This window comes from Danio rerio, chromosome 24 (assembly GCF_049306965.1).
Source record: "Danio rerio strain Tuebingen ecotype United States chromosome 24, GRCz12tu, whole genome shotgun sequence".
Taxonomy (NCBI): domain Eukaryota; kingdom Metazoa; phylum Chordata; class Actinopteri; order Cypriniformes; family Danionidae; genus Danio; species Danio rerio.
In genome coordinates this window covers 23945602-23967698 of record NC_133199.1, presented here as the reverse complement: position 1 = coordinate 23967698, position 22097 = coordinate 23945602, and the positions used below count along the sequence as shown (strand labels likewise).

The following is a 22097-nucleotide window of genomic DNA, read 5'->3' as shown; positions in this document are numbered from 1 at the left end:
AGAATATTCAAACTCCACACAGAAATGTCAACTGACCCAGCCAGGGCTCAAACAAGTGACCTTCTTGCTGTGAGGCGATTGTGCTACCCCCTGCACTTTTGTGCTGCCAAAGAATGGCAATTAAAGGCAAGATTTTAAATGTCATCAACAGAGCAGTCATGGCCTCATGATTAGGGTTACACTTTTAGGTTTATGGGTTATCTTTCACCTATCTTTCACCTTCAATACCACAACTGAGATGAGACTATTGAGCAAGGTACTAAAACACTTTATTGTGTGCTCAATTTATTGTGTCATCCACTATTTTGCAGAGAGGTTAAAAATAACATTTACTTTATATTATAGCAAATAGCAAAATGGCATTTACTTGAGATTTTTTTACTTGGTGTTAAATTTTTTTTAAGAAAGATGACAGCATTATGTTATTTTTACACCATCAGTGTTTAAGTAAAGTCTGTTGACAACAACAGATTTTCTTGGATTTTATACCAATGCTGACAGTTGTGTTTTCATAGCAGGTGTAATCGATGCTAATGTGTTCTTACAGCTCTGTTTGTTGTTCGTTTTGCAGGCTCGGTGTTGGACGTCATCAAGCACATCATTTCAAAGGGTGAACACAAGACCGGTGTGCTGGACGAGCCTAGTATAGCTACAGTGCTGAAAGAAGTGCTTCAGGGTCTCGAGTACCTTCACAAAAATGGACAGATTCATAGGTAAATCACTTCTGTACATTTTTGAAATGCTTCAAGAAACATCAAGAAAATTCATGTGACTTTTCAGTTTTTTCCAAATAGGAGTTAACAACGTGCAGTTTTATAATTTTTAACTTTAATTAATTTAATTTATTAATTTATATTTATAAATTTATTTTTTTAAAACCCACCAAAATTACCTGAGACAATCAACAATCATTCAGTCAATTTTATGAACCAGTCAGATAAACTTCTCTCAAATGAAAAAAAAATCACGAAAAGGTATTCTCATCGATAAAGTGTTGTAATTTCTAAAGATTAGGTTCCAAGAAGTTCCCGTGAAGAGTGCAGTTCCTGAAAAAAGTTGTTACAAGTTCCTAAGAAGTAATTGTAAAAGTTCCTAAAAAGTTTGTGACAAGTATTTGTGTTATTTACTATTATGGCAATTCTAGCATTTTTAGAGATAAAATAGGCTTGTACAGGTATCGCAAACTGACCGAAAAAAAAGACAATTTAATCTAAGCAGATAATCTACACATGCTAAAGTTCACTTCTCTTCCAGAATGCTGTTGAATTTTATGTTTGAAAATATATTGCAATCTGAAAGTGAAAACTGCACCGGTCCTTGGTGTTTGTGGTGCATTGTAGTTGTTTGTAGCAAATACGTAAAGTCATAGAATCATGACCAATCATTGCTTACATTATCAATCATTGGTGTCAGCATTTATGCTATGCAGCTAGTGTTGTGTTGTGAGTTTTAATTACAATAGTTAAAATAGACAATAGTCTGAAATTGATCCAATAAATTAAAAATTAGCCTCCCTTAGGGAATTAAGGAGTTGTAGGTTATCCTAACTTTAAGAAGAATTATTTCGAGAAATTGTTAAAGGTAGTTCATTTAACAACCACAACAACAACAACAACAATGATGTGCGAAGTTACTTAGCCTCAGACTAAGGGAGATTACACTTTTGCTACCACTCTTTTTGAGAGTGAAAAAACAAAGGCCTAAAAAAACCCTTTGTTTACCCAAAATGAAAAGCGAAAATTTGTTAATAATTACTAACCCTCATTGTTCCAACCCCCTGAGACCTTGGGTCATTTTTGAACGCAAACTAACATATTTTTGGTGGAAACTTGAGAGCAACTTCATCCTCCATAAACAGCAATGGTCCCAGCTCATTCAGGGGTACAGAAAAAACAGACCATATACCTTTAGTGGTTCCATTGGAAAGTTATTAAGCTATTAGGGTACGTTTATGTGCACATAAAACAAAAGTTTTTTCAACAGTTTCTTCACCTCAGTGTCAGTATAGGGCGCATTTGCGAAAAGGATCTGCTCTTTATGCAAGTCATGCTCAGTATTTCTTTGGATGCGTCTATTTTTTGTTTAAAACAGTTGTGTGTGAGCATCTGGGTTATACATCACTGAAAGTTTCACTGATCCATGTTTCATCACTGGCAGATCTTTAAACTAACTGCTTTTAATACATGTTTATTTTCAACTCAAAGGGTGGTTATAATGCCTGTGAACAAGACTTGTTTAAATCAGCCTAATGTCACACAGCCAATGATGAAATGAATTCATTAAACTTCAGAATCACCATCACTATGATTTGCCATTTGGAATCTATGGAAAAAACTGAGTGAGCAGGCCAGTTTATTATACCCTTTATTCAGTCTTTTATCTTTCAATCTTTAAAATGCTCAAATCTCCATTGATGTGGCCAAGCAAATACGGCCGATTCATTCCCAATCTTTCAGCAAGCTCATTAAAGATTCCTATGCTGGTTTTTCCAAGATGTTAATCTTCAGATGTCAATACAGTCTTTGCATTGATGACTCACTGATGGCTAATTTAAATCATCCATCTGTTTCTCCCTTTTTATTTTAATTGCTTTCTTCTCGTATCTCTTGTTCTTTTACTCTACACGCCTGGGCCTGTTAAAGCAGACTGTGTAAATAATTCACAGGCTTTTAGTCTGGTTAAGTACCCATGACTTGCAAGCTTGACTCTGAATCTCAATGAAGGAGACGTTGTGTTTTAGCTCTCTGCTGTGCCGCTGATGTGACGGGATGTCATTTTTGAATCAGTAGAAGTTTTTAAGTGTTTTTTTTTTATATCTCTGACACAAATGCTCATTTAGTTTTTACACACAGTTTTTGGAGTTTAATTATGAATACACTTGTATTAACATGCTAGATGAAGGTTAGCTGCTCACCCTTTAATCAGTTTTTAACTGTAAGATGATTCGATGTTTTTTATAAACTACTTAAAGAATTAGAAATAAATAAATACAAAAATTGAGTACAGTAAGTGAACTTGACAAAGCACTTTTTCCTCTCTGTGTGCACCAGACGCATTCTCGTACACATTCTGTGGGCCGATCCCAATTCTTCCCCTTAGCCCTTCCCCTTACCCCTACCCCTCGTTTTGCGTGTTCACATGAAGGGGTAGGGGGTGTCCCAATTCTTGAAGGTGTAGGCCTGAGGGGAAGGGCTAAATAACCCTTGAAACTAAGGACCATACGTGAAACCAAGGGGTAAGAAAATTTCCCAGAAAACACCATCTATAATGGCAAAATGACTGCACACGGAAGTCAGGAGATGCACAAAAAGCATTTTTTGTCATTATTTTGAATCTTTACAACAAACAATAATAAATATGATTAACTAAATAGTTCATTATGAAGTTTCACAAATTTTGCATTCGAGTAAGAACTGCTTTTAATATTAATGATTATATTTGTAATTATCAATTATCAAACAAAAAGGCCCATTTGTAACTTATTTATCTATTCAAAATATTTTTTTTTAGTCAAGACAGTCAAGAGAGCCAGCAGCTAGAGGCCCGTTGGTGGTGGATTTGTCTATTTTTATTCAGCAGACACTGGCTCAACTGTTCATATTTTAGCTTGCAAACCTGGAAGCCTAGAGGACAAGTAACCCAAGATTATTAAAGGCATGATAATAATAGTCCATGGGTCACCTATTCCAAAACTTCCCAGAATTCAACAGCATCAGCATATAACCCTATATCGTTCTCGGAAATCCAACAAATGTCAGACCAAAAGCATATCGGCGTCCTATGATCCAGTCCGGTGCGATGATTTCATGCTCTTTAGGAGCCAAGAACTAGCACTCACAACAAAGAGAACCTCAGTGTTAGAAAAGACCCACCGAGTCCAGTCACAGAGTTCATTTATTTATGCAATATAAAAACATGCATTTTACTCCCTAGAGCTTCATATCACACAAAGTTCATGCCTCCTTTGGTGTAAAGGGTATGCATTGATGCCGCTTTCCCATGTGAATGTGCACATACAGACATCTTTGAGGAAAAACATTCTGAAATGTGGCTGGTTGTGATAGTTGTTGCTGTGAACATGCCAGTATATATTGAGTGACAGTTATCATCTTAAATTTAATTTAGATGCGTTTGACAGCTGAGCTTTTTTTACTTTGCTTAGTGTCATCTTCACGCCAAAAGGCTTATTGGCATCTTCATCAAGTGCTGAAGAGTCTGTCAACTGTTGCTTGTATCTATCAATGCAAGAGTGGTCAGGTTGGATGTTGGATCCACTCTTCTCTGTAGTATTTCCAGCATAATGGCCTTATAATATTATGTCCTTAGCTTTATCAAATAGTAAGCATTTCATTGAGAATAGGACCAGCATGTGGTCTTTTCCATGTGAGGCCACTTGTATTGTGGAATGTGGTAGCAGGTCGATGATATTTAGACATGCAATAGTGCATGGCCAAATCCACTTCCCTGTCAAGCTTTTATAATTTTGGATATGCTGCATACCTTGCTACACCTGCATAGTCCATTATTGATAATCACTCAAGTAAGTAAAGTTTATTATTATTTTTTTTACCCAAGGGTATTGAAGCTTAAGAATGATTTATTAGCAAATATTTAAATTTTCCAATTGTCTCCTAATTTCAAGTGGTACTCACTGCAGAGCCACTTGGGCAGAGGTGAGCTCCAGCAAGGGGGAGCTTGAGCTCCAGCTCCTCCTTGCTGCACTTCTTATACAAGTGATGTCACTGGGGGTTGGGGTTAGGGGCGGGGTATGTGCATGCATTAAAACAGCGTATAGAAGGAGGAGCTCAAGCTCAAGCTCCCCTTCATTGGAGCTCAAGTGGCTCTGCAGCGAGCAGCATCTTCCTAGTTTCAGTATACTGTAGAAGAGTTTGGCTAGAATTTTCAAACCTTGGTCTGGTGCCGCACATTCTTCCTTCTCCAAAAGCTTTAGAATAGTTCATACCTTTCTGTTCTTGCAGCAATTTTTGCTGGAACACCTCCTGTTGCTGATTTGCATGATTTATTTTGAATATCTTCTAGTTTTGAGGCTTTTTTATTTAATATTTTGTAGACTTGTAGAATTTCTAGCCCAAAGCAAACAACACTGTTACAGCTTTCAGAACAAAGAAACAAGACAGTCACAGTGGAGACAGAATGGTTTAAACTGGGGAAGGTGAAAGACCTAATGGGGAACTGTGAGGGAGAGACTAAATGGTGTTGATTTTTACGCTCGTCTGCTGAACTTCACAGGCCAGTGAGGTTGATGAAGGATTTGCTCCATCACTCCTCTTTGACAAGTGACTTCATGTCACAGTGTCTAATTGCCTCCAGGCATGTGAATGGACTGTTATTGGACTGTGAACGGACTCCTTATTGCACAAGGACTTGTAAACATTGAAAATGGGTGCATCCAAAATCATGCATCTGGGTACGTACTACATTGTAGTATGAACTTCGTGATCGTTAGAAAGTAGGTCACCATAATAAAGGTGGGAATCACCAGTTCTTGCAGTACAATATTTTATCATGACACACATATGATTATAATATCATATATTATATTCTATCATACAGTGAAATTTATTACCTTTTTCCAACTTAAATTATGCCCCCAAATGAAAACTTTGGCAACATCTGCTCTAACTAAAGTAAAAGGCTCTCTTTATTTCTTTTTATCTCACTTCTTTTTTAATGACACATTGCACAATGGGATTGTCAAGCATTATTCAATTCAATTAATCTTTTTTTTGTATAGCTTTTACAATGTAAATTGTGTCAAAGCAGCTTCACAAAGAAGATTATAGTGAATTGAAACAGTGTAGTTTAGTTTTTTCAGAGTTTAAGTTCAGTTCATATTAGATTAGTCCAGTTCAGTTTAATGTGTTTTAATATTCACTGCTAAGAGTCCAAACATTGAAGAGTAATCTATCGATGCACAGCTCTACTCTCTTATGATTGTGTGCGCCTTTCCACAGTACTGCAATCTTAAATGTATTTACAGTCCACTAGATGGTGGTGTTGAGTTTTTTTCTAATGAGCTTAGTGACCCTCAGCATGCACTAAGTTGTTAAATTATGATTTTAATATTCAACTAAATTGTGTAATAAAAGTTGGTGATATATTAAATTCAACTATATTGTGTAATAAAAGTTGATGATATATTAATGGTTGTTTGTGTATCAATATAGTATTGCCACAGGAAACAAAATGCAGTAATAAGCTGTGTCTACAAGTGAAGTCAAAATTATTAGCCCTTTTTACCACACACAGACAGGGTTCAACAATAAGGACTGCCCGGTGGCCCTGGGCCAGCGTGAAAGACACTCGGGACAGTAGACAGGATGAGCACGTTTTTTTTTTTTTTTTTTGCAACCTGGTAACAACCAGTACAGCGAAAAGATGGCAACATGGCGGCAAAATTAAACAATGAGGCTAAAAGAGAACGTCTGTTTCTAAAGTCTTAATAGCAGACAATTACATGGGTACAAAATTAAGAAACTGAAAAAAAGTAAACAAAAAGGGGTGTCATTTTGGCAAGCCATTTTTATAAAAATTATTTAAAATTGCATTAAAATAACAGCACATTTTTCATACTGCTCTTTCATTTGCATAAAATCTTGAATTTTGCTCATTATACATTAATTAACATATTTGAAATGTTTAAATTCTAGATTTACTGGCATCATTTTGCCACTATTTAAAATATGTGGCTAAGAAATAGCTATTAACTTTTTAGTTTTTTGGTGGGGCCAGTGAAAATTTTGGCAGGGCAAGTAAAAATCTCAACCAATGGCCCGATCGTACCCGTATAAAAAAATCCTTAGTGTTGAACCCTGCACAGTCTTACTCATGTTTGCCCAGCAGAAATAAACAGCTGGGTCCTCTGCGTTTTGTTCATTTTGAATATGTTTTTATATCTTGTTTTTGAAATCAGATGAGTTCTCTCCTCTTAGTGGCCTGTCATCGAAATATGCAAGGGTTTATCAGACAGCTCAACGAGAGCAATAGTGTTACAACCACTCTAATCGTATCCACACATCTGTTAGACTTCAGGAACCCCTCCAAATGCACATGAGTGAACATGTGTTAGTGTGTTTAGATTTGCCCAGCAGGAACGAACAACTGAGGCCTAGTTGAATATGTTGGTCGGTTTGTGTATCTGAATTTCTTTGTGTGTGTTTGTTTGTTCATGTGTGTGCATTTGTTTGTGCGCTTGTGTGTCTCTCTGTGGGGGCTAATATGCAGAAAGCTTGCAATTATGGTTTTGCACCCCTGAAGTGCATAATTGGACATCATCATGGCTATAAAATGTGAGTGTTATGATCATCAAAACATAGTCTTGTTCAGTGGTTCACTGACTTGCTGCCCATGGGCTTCAGTTTTATTCATACCTCTGCTGCCCCCAGATGGACAGTAAAATAGCATGCAATGAGAAACGAAATACACAAACCAGGGTCATCACATAGGGTTTGCAGTTCTGTATTATTTTTTTAATTTAATCATTAATTCAAGTGATAATTTAAGTTTTAGTTGAATTACTTATTCATGCGAGTTATTCTTAATAGCTTGGATATGTTTTTATAGGCAATAAAATATAATGTATTATTATACTAGTAATGAATACAGTATCTTGCAAATTATTTCACATTATTTAATATTATATGACATATTACAACAGATTTGCTTTTTTGTATTAATAATATTGTAATATAGAGAATTATTTAATGGGTTAAATAATTTTTTCTCTTTTATTGACTATATACACAGTTGAAATCAGAATTATATAACCACCCTATAGTTCAGGGGGTTTAATAATTCTGACTTCAATTGTATATTTTTTTCAGAAATTACTTTTCCATACAAGAAGCATAACACTAAAATTATGATCATTAAGTCATTCCAAAAATATATGTTTGTTACTTTAACTGAGGGTAATCCTGTTTAAACTTGTTGTATAAGATTCTAAGTTGAAATATTTTTTAAATATCAGTGAATCTGGATGTCTATAAAAGAGGAAAACATCCCAAAATAAGTATCAAAAAACTAAACTAAAACAAAAACAGTTAATTCTGGTAAAGCCTTCTCCATTAGCTCTTTATTTTACTGCTTTTATAATACTTTAAATAAATAAAACTGTGTTTGTTTGGTATTGATATAAGTGGTTCCCACTATATATATATATATATATATATATATATATATATATATATATATATATATATATATATATATATATATATATATATATATATATATATATATATATTGGATTGTAATGTTTTACTTTAAAAGAGACTAAGCCAAAAAGAGAATGATTGAATAGAGATCCACATCTGTGTTCATGCATAGTTGTTTGTGTGTTTAAAGACCGACTCGCTGTGTTTTCCTGCAGGGATCTTAAAGCTGGAAACATCCTGCTGGGAGAAGATGGATCAGTGCAAATCGCAGGTACTAGCTTTGTTTAAATGCCTAGTTCATCAAAAAAAAATGAAAATTCAATAATTAATTACAAAACCTTTGCTGTTTCAACCCCCTGAGATATTCATTTATCATCAGAACACAAATTCATGTATTTTAGGTGAAATTTGAAAGCATCCTCATTCTCCATAAACAACAATGGTCACGACTCGATCAAAGTCCAGAATAACCCCAAAACAACATCCATAAAACAGACCAAATGCCTTCAGTGGTTCAATCAAATGATTATCAAGCTAGAATAATTATTTTGTGCAATCATAAAGCAATAATCACTTGTATAACAACTAAAATATCAAAGTTTCTTCTCCAACTTCCTCTGTTTTTGTTTTATGCACAAACAAAAAGTTTCTCATAGCTTGGGAATATTTAGATTAAAACACTGGAGGCATCTGATCAGTTTTTTGGTACATTTCTGGACTTTGAATGATGCTGTTTATGGAGGATGAGGGAGTTCTCAGATTTCCCTTAAAATATGTTGATTTGTGTCCCGAAGATAAACAAAGGTCTTAGGGGTTTTTGCAAAGGGTCTATTGGTAGTGTGAACTTATTTCATTTGATTTAGCATAATATTGAATTAGGTTATAATTCCCATTAAATACTTGTGTATAACTTAAACCTAACCTATGTTTAAATAAAGATTTACTGCTTGGTAACAATTGTGTACACACCCCTGCATGATGTACTAACATCGAATTAATTACTACATTACTTGTACGCATTGCTGGTAACAAGAAATTGGCTGTAACTAACTTCATGTAATATTTTTGTAAAATGCACATAAATTTCAATAGTTTTTAAAATAAAAAATATGAATATTGAATCATAATTCTTGTGAAATATTCCCATTCTATTTGATTTGTTTTATTTGTATCCATTTTTTTAATTTATTGTTTAAAGTATTACTTCTAGAATGTCTTTTTATATAATTTATTTGAAGTGCCGTGTGTCATTATTATTTATACATTTACTGTATTTGTCTATTTGTTACATGTTGATTAGCATTTTTTTTTTACTGTTTCTTTTTTCATATCTGTAGATTTCGGTGTAAGTGCCTTCTTAGCCACCGGTGGTGACATGACTCGAAATAAAGTGCGCAAGACGTTTGTGGGGACGCCATGTTGGATGGCTCCAGAGGTGATGGAGCAGGTAAACACCTTCTTTTTTCTTCACTTACACATTAAAGTGCTCACTTAAAGCCACACAAATAAACAAAACGCATCTGATTGTAGAGTGAAGAAGATACAGCAGAACCCAAAGGTCATGGAAGATCGTTTGTAGGGTTGCACGATATTGGAAAAATCTGATATCGTGATATATTTTTTTTGCAACATGGATACAGTTTCATAAGATGGTTTGAATAACTCTATTTGAGGTTTTCTGGGGAGACTAACAGTATTCAGGTACAGAAATTGACTAATCACAATGAAAAAAAATATTTTATTACTTTTTTATTATCTAGTTTGTAGTCCAAATAATACTAAAATTCTTATAGCAAGTAAAAATTGTAGAAGTTTTTTCTTTAAAACAAGCTAAATGATTTGCCAGTGGGGTTGGTGAAATAATCTTGTTTTCGCAATGAAATGTAGACATTTTGACTAGAAACAAGACAAAAGTAAATTTTTTTTTTATAAATCATATAAATTTCATATAAATTCAGTGATTAAATACAATTCTTTAGCTCCTACCTAACTATAATCTAGACTCAACATTGCTTATCTTCGCAATGTAGCTATTGTGGATACGCTTATTGCAATATTGGTGCTAAAACAATGTATTGTGCAATCCTAATCGATTATATTACAAAAAAAATTATATGTGAAAGAAAAACATTTTATTAACTCTGAAATCACATCATTGATTCTGGTCCAAAATACTTTTGAAATGCCAAAAGCCAACAACAACAACTGATTTTAATAAATGCGAGTCATTTGATTTAATCCTATTAATTAATCATGATCCTAACATTTATATCTATGCATAATCTCCGATTATCAGACCATAATTAAACTTTTAGAAATCATTCAAATATTGAGTGTCTAGGATGCAGCAGCTCTATAGACTGTAGTGGCACTATGATTTTGTAAAAGATCCACAGTAATGGGTAATATGACTAAAGATATTGAGAGGGTTTTCTCAATTTCATGGTGTAATGATTATCTTCAGAAAACATTTTTGGCAACCTGGTCTTCCCATTCTTATATCAGTTTTTAGATTAAGTTTTACAAGTGTATTTATGTGTATTTTATTATTCTGTTGAAAGTGTAGGACCAAGAAAAATCAGAACATTATGATGGCCTTCCTGCCTGTCAAAATATTGCCTACTTCTGCACACCCTGTCGCATAGAAAGATTACATCACTGCATTCACAGATGTTGTTCAGATACTCAAAAAAAAAAAAAGAATCATGATGAAGTTTTTCAGTAACTGTTTGTAAACTTTTGATTTTATTTAATTTGTCATTTTTTTTTATTTTATTTATGTTGTCAGATTTCCTAGAATCATTCTAAATCTGCTAAAATCTAATACTATTAGATTTAACCGGTTAAAGATATGAATATGGTATAAAAATATCTAGCTGTAGCAAAAAACCTGATCCAATTAGTTAAATTCTATGAAATTGGTTTATTTAGTCATAACTTTACTCAATTGGTTTACTTAAGCATTTAAGGCACAATTGATTTACTAAATACATCTTGTTCTTATTTCTTTTGTTTTTTTAAAGAGCTATTATGCATTAAAAAGGGTCATATTTTGGTTTTGGGGGTCTTCAACCACAGTCTGATATGTATACAAGGTCAAAAAACACTTTCATTGTGTTATGCATTTATTTTTACCCAATTATCCCAACATCTCAACGTCTGTTGTGATTTGTCAACTGCGTTCAGCGAGAGAGAAATGTCCACCTCAGCTTATCAACAATTATAAAGTAGTCAGATTGCAGAGAGAGTGTGCGATTTAAACACCAGCATATTGCTCTATTCTTAAATATAAGGAAAAGCAGTAATACACATTTAGTATTAATCCACACAGTGGCAAAAGCTGAACTATTTTAAAACTTGACCACACGTATGTAGGAACAGCTGACGGTGGCCATAGCAACTACAAACAGCAGTGGATTGAGTGTTTACAAACGCATTTATATCCGTAAACAAAGCGACACGCGTTTTCAACGTGGCTTTAGACGCGATATAAGAATATAAATGGTTAACCAGATACAGTACAAGCAATTACAAGTAACAAAACACAGTAATTAAATACATAATTTGCAAGCTAGAGAAAACAAAGAGGCAACCATTTTGAACTCACTTAAGTTACTTACACTTGTGAAATGGAAGAAAGAACTGCTCCATAAACTGTGTACTGTAAAGTTCCTGTCAAGCTCTGACAAAGTCCTATACAGCAATCGTCTTTTCTGATCCTTTAACAAACGGCCAATAAATTCCCCAGTGTAAGCATGTAGATTGCTGAAGCCCTCATTAGAAAAATTATAGGAAAAGAGCACAAGGCTGAGGCCATAATGCTAAGGTATTTTTGCAAAAATAAACTTCAACCACTGACTCTTCATAGCCTCATCTTTGGGTAGGGAAAATAACACTAACTTTCCTCTTACACTTCAGAGCACAGCGTCTATGTGACTTGATTTAACCTGGATCTGCTACAGCAGGGGTCACCAACCCTGTTCCTGGAGAGCTACCATCCTGCACAATTCAGTTGCAACCCTGACCAAACACACCTGTTTGTAATTATCAAGTGCTGCTTTAGGTACTATTAATTGGTTCAGGTGTGTTTGATCAGGTTTGGGACTGAATTCTGCAGGAAGGTAGCTCTCCAGGAACAGGGTTGGTGACCCCTGTGCTACAGTGTTTGTCTTCCTCTTTTTCTTTCTACCATGTTTGTGGGCGGGGCCGGGGGTTTTAATTTTCCCGGGTCTGTGCGTGCAACAAATGGGCGGGGCTCGAGTTCCGTGTCGACGTCATGCCGTCACGGCTAAAGACTCGTTACAGTCCACTATGAGTCGACTCTTTTGTAGATGAATAAATAGTTAGGCCTAAATATTTTTTTACGTGCAGAGAATGAGTCAAACATCAACAACCTACCTTCTCTTTTTAAAGTTTGCCAAGTAATTTGCCAGTAATTACTAACTGTACTATATATTGTAGTGATGTTGTCTTTTATTGTAGTGATGTTGTCTAGTGCGCGGCCGTGTTTAAAAGGCATAGCATTGGATGCTGATTTGCAAGGCGGTACACTTTCTGTGCTATCAGGCTAACATTAGCATTTCCCAAGTTCTCCTACTGCACCTTTAATTGAGTAAAGGCTGGGACCAGAAAACAGTTTTTCATAACAAGCGGATGTGGACTGAATTACACAGACAGTTTAGTCCTTTTAAAGACTCCAATGTGGTGTTAAATTGCCAGTAACCGCTGGCATGTGGATGCATCTTTTTGTGTCAAATGAACATGTGAGTGTTTATGTGCAGGTCAAAGGTTACGACTTCAAAGCAGACATCTGGAGTTTTGGGATCACAGCCATTGAACTGGCCACAGGCGCAGCTCCGTACCACAAATACCCTCCGATGAAGGTGAGCGGAAAAAAAATACAGCTCCAGAAGCAATCCTACAGCTGTTTACACACTGATGGAAACATGCTGTTTTTCTAGCATGCTTCACAGATGTTTATGTGCGTTTGCAGGTGTTGATGTTGACTCTCCAGAATGATCCGCCTTGCCTCGAGACTGGCATCACAGACAAAGAGATGGTGAAGAAATATGGAAAGTCTTTGAGGAAGATGATCTCGCAGTGTTTGCAGAAAGAGCCGGAGAAAAGGTGCTTAGCAAAGCTGCATGTTGTTGTTGTTGGGTCATCATGTAATAATAATATACAGGCGTTGCTGTATATTTGGGGTCTGTATGCTTTGTTTTTTATTAAATATGCTTGATTAGAAATATAATAAAAACATTTAGGTAATAAAATGTGATTTAAATTCACATTTAAACACTTGGCATACGCTGTAATTTTACAAAGTAGGACAGTAGAAATAATCAAGGCAACAAAGAGACAGACAGACAGACAGACAGACAGACAGACAATCAATCAAATACCACTGAACAGATTCTATTTTTACACGTTTTAAGCTATATGAAGCATATATAAATTTATTATATATTTTGACATTTCATATTTTTTCTGTGTTGGCAAAGCTGAATTTTCACCAGTTATTTGTCATATGATTTTTCAGATTTTTAACATGCTGATTTGCTCCTCAAGAAATATATGTATTTTTACCAGACCACTTTTGCAGCACTTTTAATAAATAGAATAACTCGGAAATGATCATGCATACGTTTTCTTTCACTTTTGATCGCTTTAGATATGTAAATGTGTGAGTATTTTAATGAGTAAAACTAGATGACTATGTTTATGCATCCATCTGTTATTCATGCTAAATATTTTAATTGCAAAAACCAAAGATATTTTTAAATGACTTTATGGTGACATTTAGATTTTTTTTTACACTTCTTTGAATTACAACAAATGTATAATGTTTGCTTTTTAGGCCGACATCATCAGAGCTCTTAAAACATAAATTCTTCCAGAAAGCCAAGGTAAGAGTCCTTACTAAAGAATGTTTTTTGCCTCTTTATTGTTTGATATTATTAATGCAAGTGTTGTTTGTACATTTACTCTCTCTGCTGTTTTTCTCTTACCACTATAACTTCTCTGTAGCATTGTTTGTTTTTTTTTTTTATTAACAATTGCTTCTGTTTCTCAATTGATTTGAATAATCAATCCTGCATCGATTCCAAGATTTTCAAAATGTTTCATTATTCTCTCTTAAATCGATTCTGAATTTTTAGCAGCAGATGGCTCTCTAGGCTAGTTTTTAACCGTTGTGTAAACACCGATTTCTATGAACATTCTTGTATTTCGCTTAAACTTTTTAATTGCTGTAAGCAGAGTACTGCTGTTTGTAAAGCATATAGCGCCATCTGCTGTTTAAAACTAAGCTCAGAGTTGATTAAAGAAAGAATAGCAACGCTTTTTAAAAATCGATTTAAAAATCGATCTAACATTTTATGTAATATCTTTATGTTTACATATTATGATTTATTTCAAGTATCATAATTATAATTATCTTTATATATTGTAAAGTTTTATCAAAGGTCACATCAGAGATGATAAAAATATTCGAAAACAATCTAATGTGAAATATAGTATATTATAAAGGGTGTGTTTTATATTTTCATTTTATTTGTTAAACCTGATAAGGGTGTAATGATCCTCCAGATGTCTATTAACATTAGTATTTGACAAAAAAAATAATGGTATAAGGATTAGAAACGACTTTGAGGTATATTGTTTTTAAAGTTATAGTTCATCCAAAAATGAAAATTCTTTTTGAGTTTCTTTCCTCTGTTAAAGTTATTTTGAAGAATGCTGGAAACTGAAAGTGATTAACATCTATTATATTTCTTTTTACTATGGAAGTCTATGACTGCTGGTTCCCAACGTTCTTCAAAATATCTTCTTATGTGGTCAGCCGAAAAAAAGTGTATATATATATATATATATATATATATATATATATATATATATATATATATATATATATAAATCATTTTATTTATTTATTTATTTTTTTTTTGGTGAACTATCCCATTAATGAAAGCTAAGCTGTGTGTGTACAAAGCATCTGCATTCCCACATTTGCATGAATCATTGTTGAGTGGAGTCCAGAATTCCTCTTATTACTGGACCATCATGTTGGTGTCCAAACAAAAGCATGGATAAGTATCCCAGCATCCTCTCTTGTTGTCTGCCAAATGCAATTTCCCTCTCTATTTCTCTGAATCAGGAGTTAAGACCTCAGATGTTTCTGCACATGCCCAGTAGGGGGCTGAACTTGAATGTCAGCCCATGTTGTGAGTCAAACTTAATTGGTGGTTATTACCATAATTAAGACTAATATTTATTTTTTCGTTCTGTTTTGTTTGGCAGAATAATGAATTTCTGCAGGAGAAATTATTACACAGGGCACCTACAATTACGGAGAGAGCCAGAAAGGTAAGGAAAATACTGTTTATTGGGCATTAATTAAATTTTTAATTGTTAATGTGAGATGTTTTGTATGTAGTGGTTAATCATTTGTAATGTGTTAATAATGTTAATGTGCAGTCTTTTAGGGTCATACTATATTAGCTTAAATGATAATTATTTATCTAGTTGCTATGGTTATGTATGACACCACAAATTGATCTCACACTAGAAATAATAATAAAAAAATCAAATAAATGTATTTTATTATTATAAACTGCTTATGTTCTGTAATAGTTTAGCCCATTTTTATTTGTCTATCTTCAGCACTACCAATTAAATTCACATCAAGGACAAATTACCATACCTATTTAAGGTATTAAATCAAATACTTGTTAAATTACATATTTTATTTTGTAATCATTTTTAAATATGTTTTGAATTGCATAAAAGATTTAAACCTTTCATGTTTATTTAAATTAGTGATATATCCCATTTGTATATGTACAGCACTACCACTCAAAATCACAGTAAAAAAATATATTTAAATTATTATTTTATACAACTTATGTTTATTCTCAGTAAACTGAAAATGCTGTTTATGTCACCAGATAGGCTCAATAAAAATATTCTAAAAAAGTATGAAAAATTCTAAATGTGTTTAAAATTGCATTCCATGTATTAATTAGAATATATATTTTTTATTTGTTGCTGTGTGCGTGTGTGTGCGTGTGTGTGTGTAGGTACGGCGAGTTCCAGGCTCCAGTGGGAGACTCCATAAAACAGAAGATGGAGAGTGGGAATGGAGTGATGATGAACTCGATGAGGAGAGTGAGGAGGGCAAAGCTGCTGTCGCTGCCTTACGGGTAACACACACACACACACACACACACACACACACACACACACACACACACAAAACACACTCATGCTTTCACTGCCAATCAGTAGTACAGATAAAAACTGCCTATTCTGCTTTCCATGGCTACATTTTAAAAATTCTAAAGTAAAGTAAAAACTGTACAATTATTAAATAACCTTACAATTCAAAGTAACAGCTTTCTTATAAAATCTGGATTAAAATTGTATTAATCTCTGTGAAATTTCAGCATGATTACTCCAGTCTTCAGTGTTCTGGATTCACACAATCCTTCAGAACTATATACATATACTGTTTGCATATATATATATATATATATATATATATATATATATATATATATATATATATATATATATATATATATATATATATATTGTGTGTGTGTGTGTGTGTGTGTGTGTTTGTTATGTTACAGCCTTATTCCAAAATGGATTAAATATATTTATTTTCTCAACATGTTATTGCTAATTTATTCAAAATAAACATACATCAGTATTTACAGACTTTGCTGTGAAGCTCTAAATTGAGCTCAGATACATTCTGTTTTCACTGATCATTCTTTAGATGTTTCAGCAGCTTAATTGGAGTTCACCTGTGGCAAATTCAGTTAATTGGACATGATTTAAAAAGGCATACACCTGTCTATATAAGGTCCCAGGGTTGACAGTGCATGTCAAAGCACAAACCAAGCATGAAGACAAAGGATTTGTCTGTAGACCTCCGAAACAAGATTGTCTCGAGCCGCAAGGCTAGGAAAGGTTACCGAAAAATTTCTGCTGCTCTGAAATTTACAATGAGCACAGTGGTCTCCATCATCCAGAATTGGAATATGAACTCTTTGGAGTGAATGCCAGGCATTACGTTTGGATAAAACCAGGCACCGCTCTTCACCGACTAATCAGAGCCCAGACTCAAATCCTATTTAACATCTCTGGAGAGATCTGAATATGGCTAAACACTGTCACTTCCTTCTAACCTGAAAGAGCTTGAGAGGTACTGCAAAGAGGAATGGGCAAAAATTCACAAAGACATGTGTGTCAAACTTGTGGCGTCATATTCAAAAAGACTTGAGGCTGTAATTACTGCCTAAGGTGCATCAACAAAGTATTGAGCAAAGGCTGTGAATACTTATGTACATGTGATTTTTATTTTTTATTATTTTTTATTTATTTTTATTTTTTTTTAACGTAAATTTAAATAGTTTTTTTTTTACATTTTCATTATGGGGTATTGTGTGTAGAGTTTTGAGGAAATAAATAAAGATAATCTATTTTGAAATAAGGCTGTAACATAAAAAATGTGTAAAAAGTGAAGCGCTATGAATACTTTCCATACACAGTTGAAGCCCCCCTGAATTATTAGCCCCCCTGTTTATTCCCCCCCCCCCCAATTTCTGTTTAACGGAGAGATTTTTTCAACACATTTCTTAATATAATACTTTTAATAACTCATTTCTAATAACTGAATTATTTTATCTTAGCCATGATGATAGTAAATAATATTTTACTTGATATTTTTCATAACACAAGGTTATAGCTTAAAGGGCAGTTTAAAGTCCTGGGTTAATTAGGTTAACTTGGCAGGTTAGGGTAATTAGGCATTTTGTATAACCATTTTTTTTTTCTTTTAAAATTTAGGAAATATATAAAAAATAAGAGTAATAAGTGGGGCTAATAATTCTGACTTCAACTATGTATGTATATATATATATATAAACTAAAACAAAAACAGTTAATTCTGGTAAAGCCTTCTCCATTAGCTCTTTATTTTACTGCTTTTATAATACTATTTTATAATACTATAATATTATTAATATTTAAATAAATAAAACTGTGTTTGTTTGGTATTGATATAAGTGGTTCCCACTATATATATATATATATATATATATATATATATATATATATATATATATATATATATATATATATATATATATATATATATATATATATATATATCTTAATAATATTATTTAATTTTTATTATTATTGTCAGTGACAGGAAATGTTATGCAGCTTCATATTTTTTGTGGAAAATTGTTAAACAGTGCCATTCAAAAATACTTTTAAAATGTATTTTTATTTGTCAAGGGCACATTAAATCGTTAAAACAAGTTTTCTTTTTTAAAGATTTTTATATAAAATATAATACATTTTCATCTACAATCTTTTCATCAAAAAATACTAAAAAGTCAAATGTATCCATTTGAACTAAGAAGCAGCAAAAAAAAAAAAAATTTCAAAATTTATAAATATAGGAATCATTGTTAATGATTGAATACAAATAATAATTATAATATTAATACAACAATAAATCAGCATATTGTACATTGACACTGAAGACTGGATATAACTCTGCTTTGAATCACAAAAATAAATGTTATTATAAAACCAAAAACTGGTATTTTGTTTGTAAATAACATATCACAAAATTGTTTTTTAACAGAAATTAATAAATGTGATCAAATCAATAAATAATAAATATTGAATTAATTATAAATAAATTTGATGAAATGAAGTTTTAATTTATCGTTAATCGAATGCATGAATTTTAAATAAAATAATTTGCAAGAAGAAGAGACTGTTCAAAACACTGAAAAATATGCTGATGCAGCGCTGGTCGTCTGTACACTCTGTTTGTGTTTGTAATGGTTTTGATCATGTGGCGTCTGTTTTTTGTTTGCCGCTAAAGGAGCAGCAGTCCAAGTCAACAAGACGTCAAGTCCGTTTCTCTCAGCCTCTCGAGCTTCCCCCTGCCAGGGTTGTTCAGTTTCCCGCTGATACAGATGGTTCACCTTAACAAGGAAGCACAATCAGTCACTCACAACACTTGCTAGTGTTCTGCTATTATACTTCAAAGGCTAAAACAGTATATGAGATACCAGCGCTGAGGTTATATAATGGTGAACGTTGCACCTTCTCTTGTTGTGATAATCTGGTATCCAAGCAAGAAATAATCAAGTGTTGTATAAAATCATTTAGATTGCTCTGCGTGATAACTGTTGGTCCTTATCCTCTGCTTATATACTGCTGGTCAAACGTTTGAAATATGATTTAATAGATTTTTTTATATTTTGAAAATTGTTTTTGATTTTTTTTCCACCAATGTTGCATTTTTTAAAAATTTATTCAAATTATTGTGATTCAGTTTAGAATAATAATGGCAGCTGAATTATAAATTCATTATAGTTATAAACAGGGATTGCTTGACTTCTCAGCATCACATGGTTTTCCTAATATTTTGTCTTGTTTTTATTCATGCTTGGTTATGAACATAGTTCTTAAATGATAATAATTCTTAAAATGTATACAGTCGTCGGCGCCAGTGGTGTAGTGGTTAGTGGGTCGACACATGCACTCCGGTGCTCGCAGCGACCCGGGTTCGATTCCGCCTCGCAGTCCTATGCCGATACTTCCCCTCTCTTTTCTCCCCATGCTTTCCTGTCAATTCTCTCTACTGTCCTATTAAAAAAAAAAAATGTATACAGTCTTGCATTTTCTTTACTGTATTATTGACCAAAAACAGTTGTAGATTTATAGAAAATGTAATCATTTTTAAGGTAATTTATTATTATTGTTTGTTTTATTTGGCCACAGAAAAAACTTGTTCAGTGAGTTGCCTTATTACCCTAATTAAGCCATTACATTGCACATTATTACCAGTTTCTTGCAAAATACCTAGCAAAAAATATACATTTGTGTACATCTCTCTGTTCTTGGGAAATATTTATAAACTAATTAAAATTCCTGACAGGGAGAGAATTCAAAGATTAGAGTTTTAGGTAAATTATAAATTAATTAAATTGATTTATTTTTAAATAATGACTTTGGGTCATAGGGATTGCATGAGTTTCCTAATATTTATATTTTTGTCTTTAGTTATGCTAAAAGAGATCTTAATTCTTACTATCATGATTTTTGAAGAATAGTTTTTCTCCTTTTAATTTTGAACCAATATTTCACCTTTTTTTGTACTGCATTTTTGATTAAATAAATGCTGCCCTGATTAGCACTTGAGACTTCTTTCTTATAAACAGTACAAATCTCAGTTCCTCCAAACGTTTGACTGGCAGAGAATATGAGATCACTTACCAAATGATACACTTACAAGGCTACTTAAGCTTGACCGTACAGTATGCTCTAATCTCAATAACTAAACTGTAATAAAGCAAAAACAGTGCAAATATACAGTTCTTACTTGGAAAACAAAAATCAGGGAGACTGACTGTATAGTGACCGTGTGCTTCCTGGTCTCCATCTGTATCATGTTTTTATCTTTAACTTTTTGACGTACTGACCAAATCAACGACCTCTGATAACAAACCAGGTTCTGTTTAACAGCCTCATAATAAGACTTCTGCTAATTGAAGAACTAACATGCGTTATGGTCACTACATGATCTTTATTTTTCAATATGTTAGCTAGTTATCTGGAAAATGTTTTGTATTTGACCTTTTTCACTTTTTTAGGTATGGGTCTTTAAGGCTTTTGGGATGGTTCACTCCCCAAAAAATTTTTTTTCTAACTTTAGTCATTGTAGATTAATAAAATGCAAGTAAATGCTACAGATATATTTGAGATTAAAAAAAAATAAAAAAAACACAGGAAAAACTAAGTTGATATATGTAGCTGATAATGATGCATTGAGTTTTTTAGCAAAACAACCAGTGCAAGAACTAATGAAAATAATGTAAAAAGCTTTTACAGCAGTATTACCTTTAATCCACTGCCTTGACAAACAATCCTGTTTTTTGTGTAAAGGGGGTAACCTTCTCTTGAATGTGTCCGTTTAAGAGTTTGGGACTAAATTGAATGTAGTTTACACGGTAAACTAAAGTTAGGCGCATGTTTGCAATTTGGTTGCATTTCTGAATGTGAATATTTGGATCTTGTTTTATTCAAATCAATGGAATGTGTCAAATGAAGTACTCATGAAGGACCTTAACTCCCTGCTTCATTCTCTACTACAGTGCATTCAAATCCAAGGTTGAATTGCAGTAACCCAAACCATTATTTGTTAATATCACCAGAGATTTAAATTTGACCTTTGACCTTCTGTCTCTTTCACAGTCACCAAGAGTAAAAGAAGGAGAGAATGCAGAGGTATGTAGACATTTTAGTATATGTTATGCTTTTGTTTGCATGTAATAGTACACATATAATGCAGTAGGATACTGCAATATACTGCATTTTGCAGTGCAGAGTCTTTATTAAAATGTATGTTCTTATATAAAAATGCTTAACTGATTTTTAAAGTATTTGGAACAGTTTGATGAAATAATAATAATTTTAAATAATCTAATTCCAAATCCTAACAAAAAGCAATGATTTTTCATTAGATTACTACAGTAGTACTATTATATGCATTTATTGTGTAATAATGCACACTCTGCAGTAAGTGTACACTTCAGTGTTTGCTATTTATTAGTTAGCTTGTAAAGTAATAAACTCCAGACATCACTGCAATTACTGGAATTTAGATTTGATAGTGTTTTCATTTTTAGATGTTTTTACTATGTATTACTTAAGCTTAGGGTCAATTTTAAGAAGACAGATGTCAGATTATAGCTGAGGACAATTTTTTTTTCAAAATTTTATTATAACAAAAATTATCCGCCTATGAACATAGTAAAACAATAAATGTATATTTTATTTCATTCCATAAAATATGTATTTTACGAAAACATGTTTTAGCTTTTA

General features: G+C 33.0%; 1 protein-coding gene across 3 annotated transcripts in view; it reads left to right on the top strand.

Annotated features, from left to right (window-relative positions):
* oxsr1b (oxidative stress responsive kinase 1b) overlaps positions 1–22097 on the top strand; it is an 89580-nt gene that overhangs the window by 57059 nt on the left and 10424 nt on the right. For 2 of the 3 annotated variants that reach the window (XR_012399093.1, NM_201175.3), the window contains exons 4-12: positions 572–713; positions 8393–8448; positions 9515–9624; positions 12959–13060; positions 13171–13304; positions 14035–14083; positions 15477–15542; positions 16256–16378; positions 21468–21500. Coding sequence is in view for 1 of the 3 variants with exons in the window: in NM_201175.3 (NP_957469.2) it covers positions 572–713; positions 8393–8448; positions 9515–9624; positions 12959–13060; positions 13171–13304; positions 14035–14083; positions 15477–15542; positions 16256–16378; positions 21468–21500 (815 nt within the window). In the remaining 2 variants the exon portion in view is untranslated. Of the gene's footprint in view, positions 1–571; positions 714–8392; positions 8449–9514; positions 9625–12958; positions 13061–13170; positions 13305–14034; positions 14084–15476; positions 15543–16255; positions 16379–19089; positions 21501–22097 lie in introns of all 3 variants that reach the window. The other variant, XR_012399094.1, reaches the window with a different exon arrangement.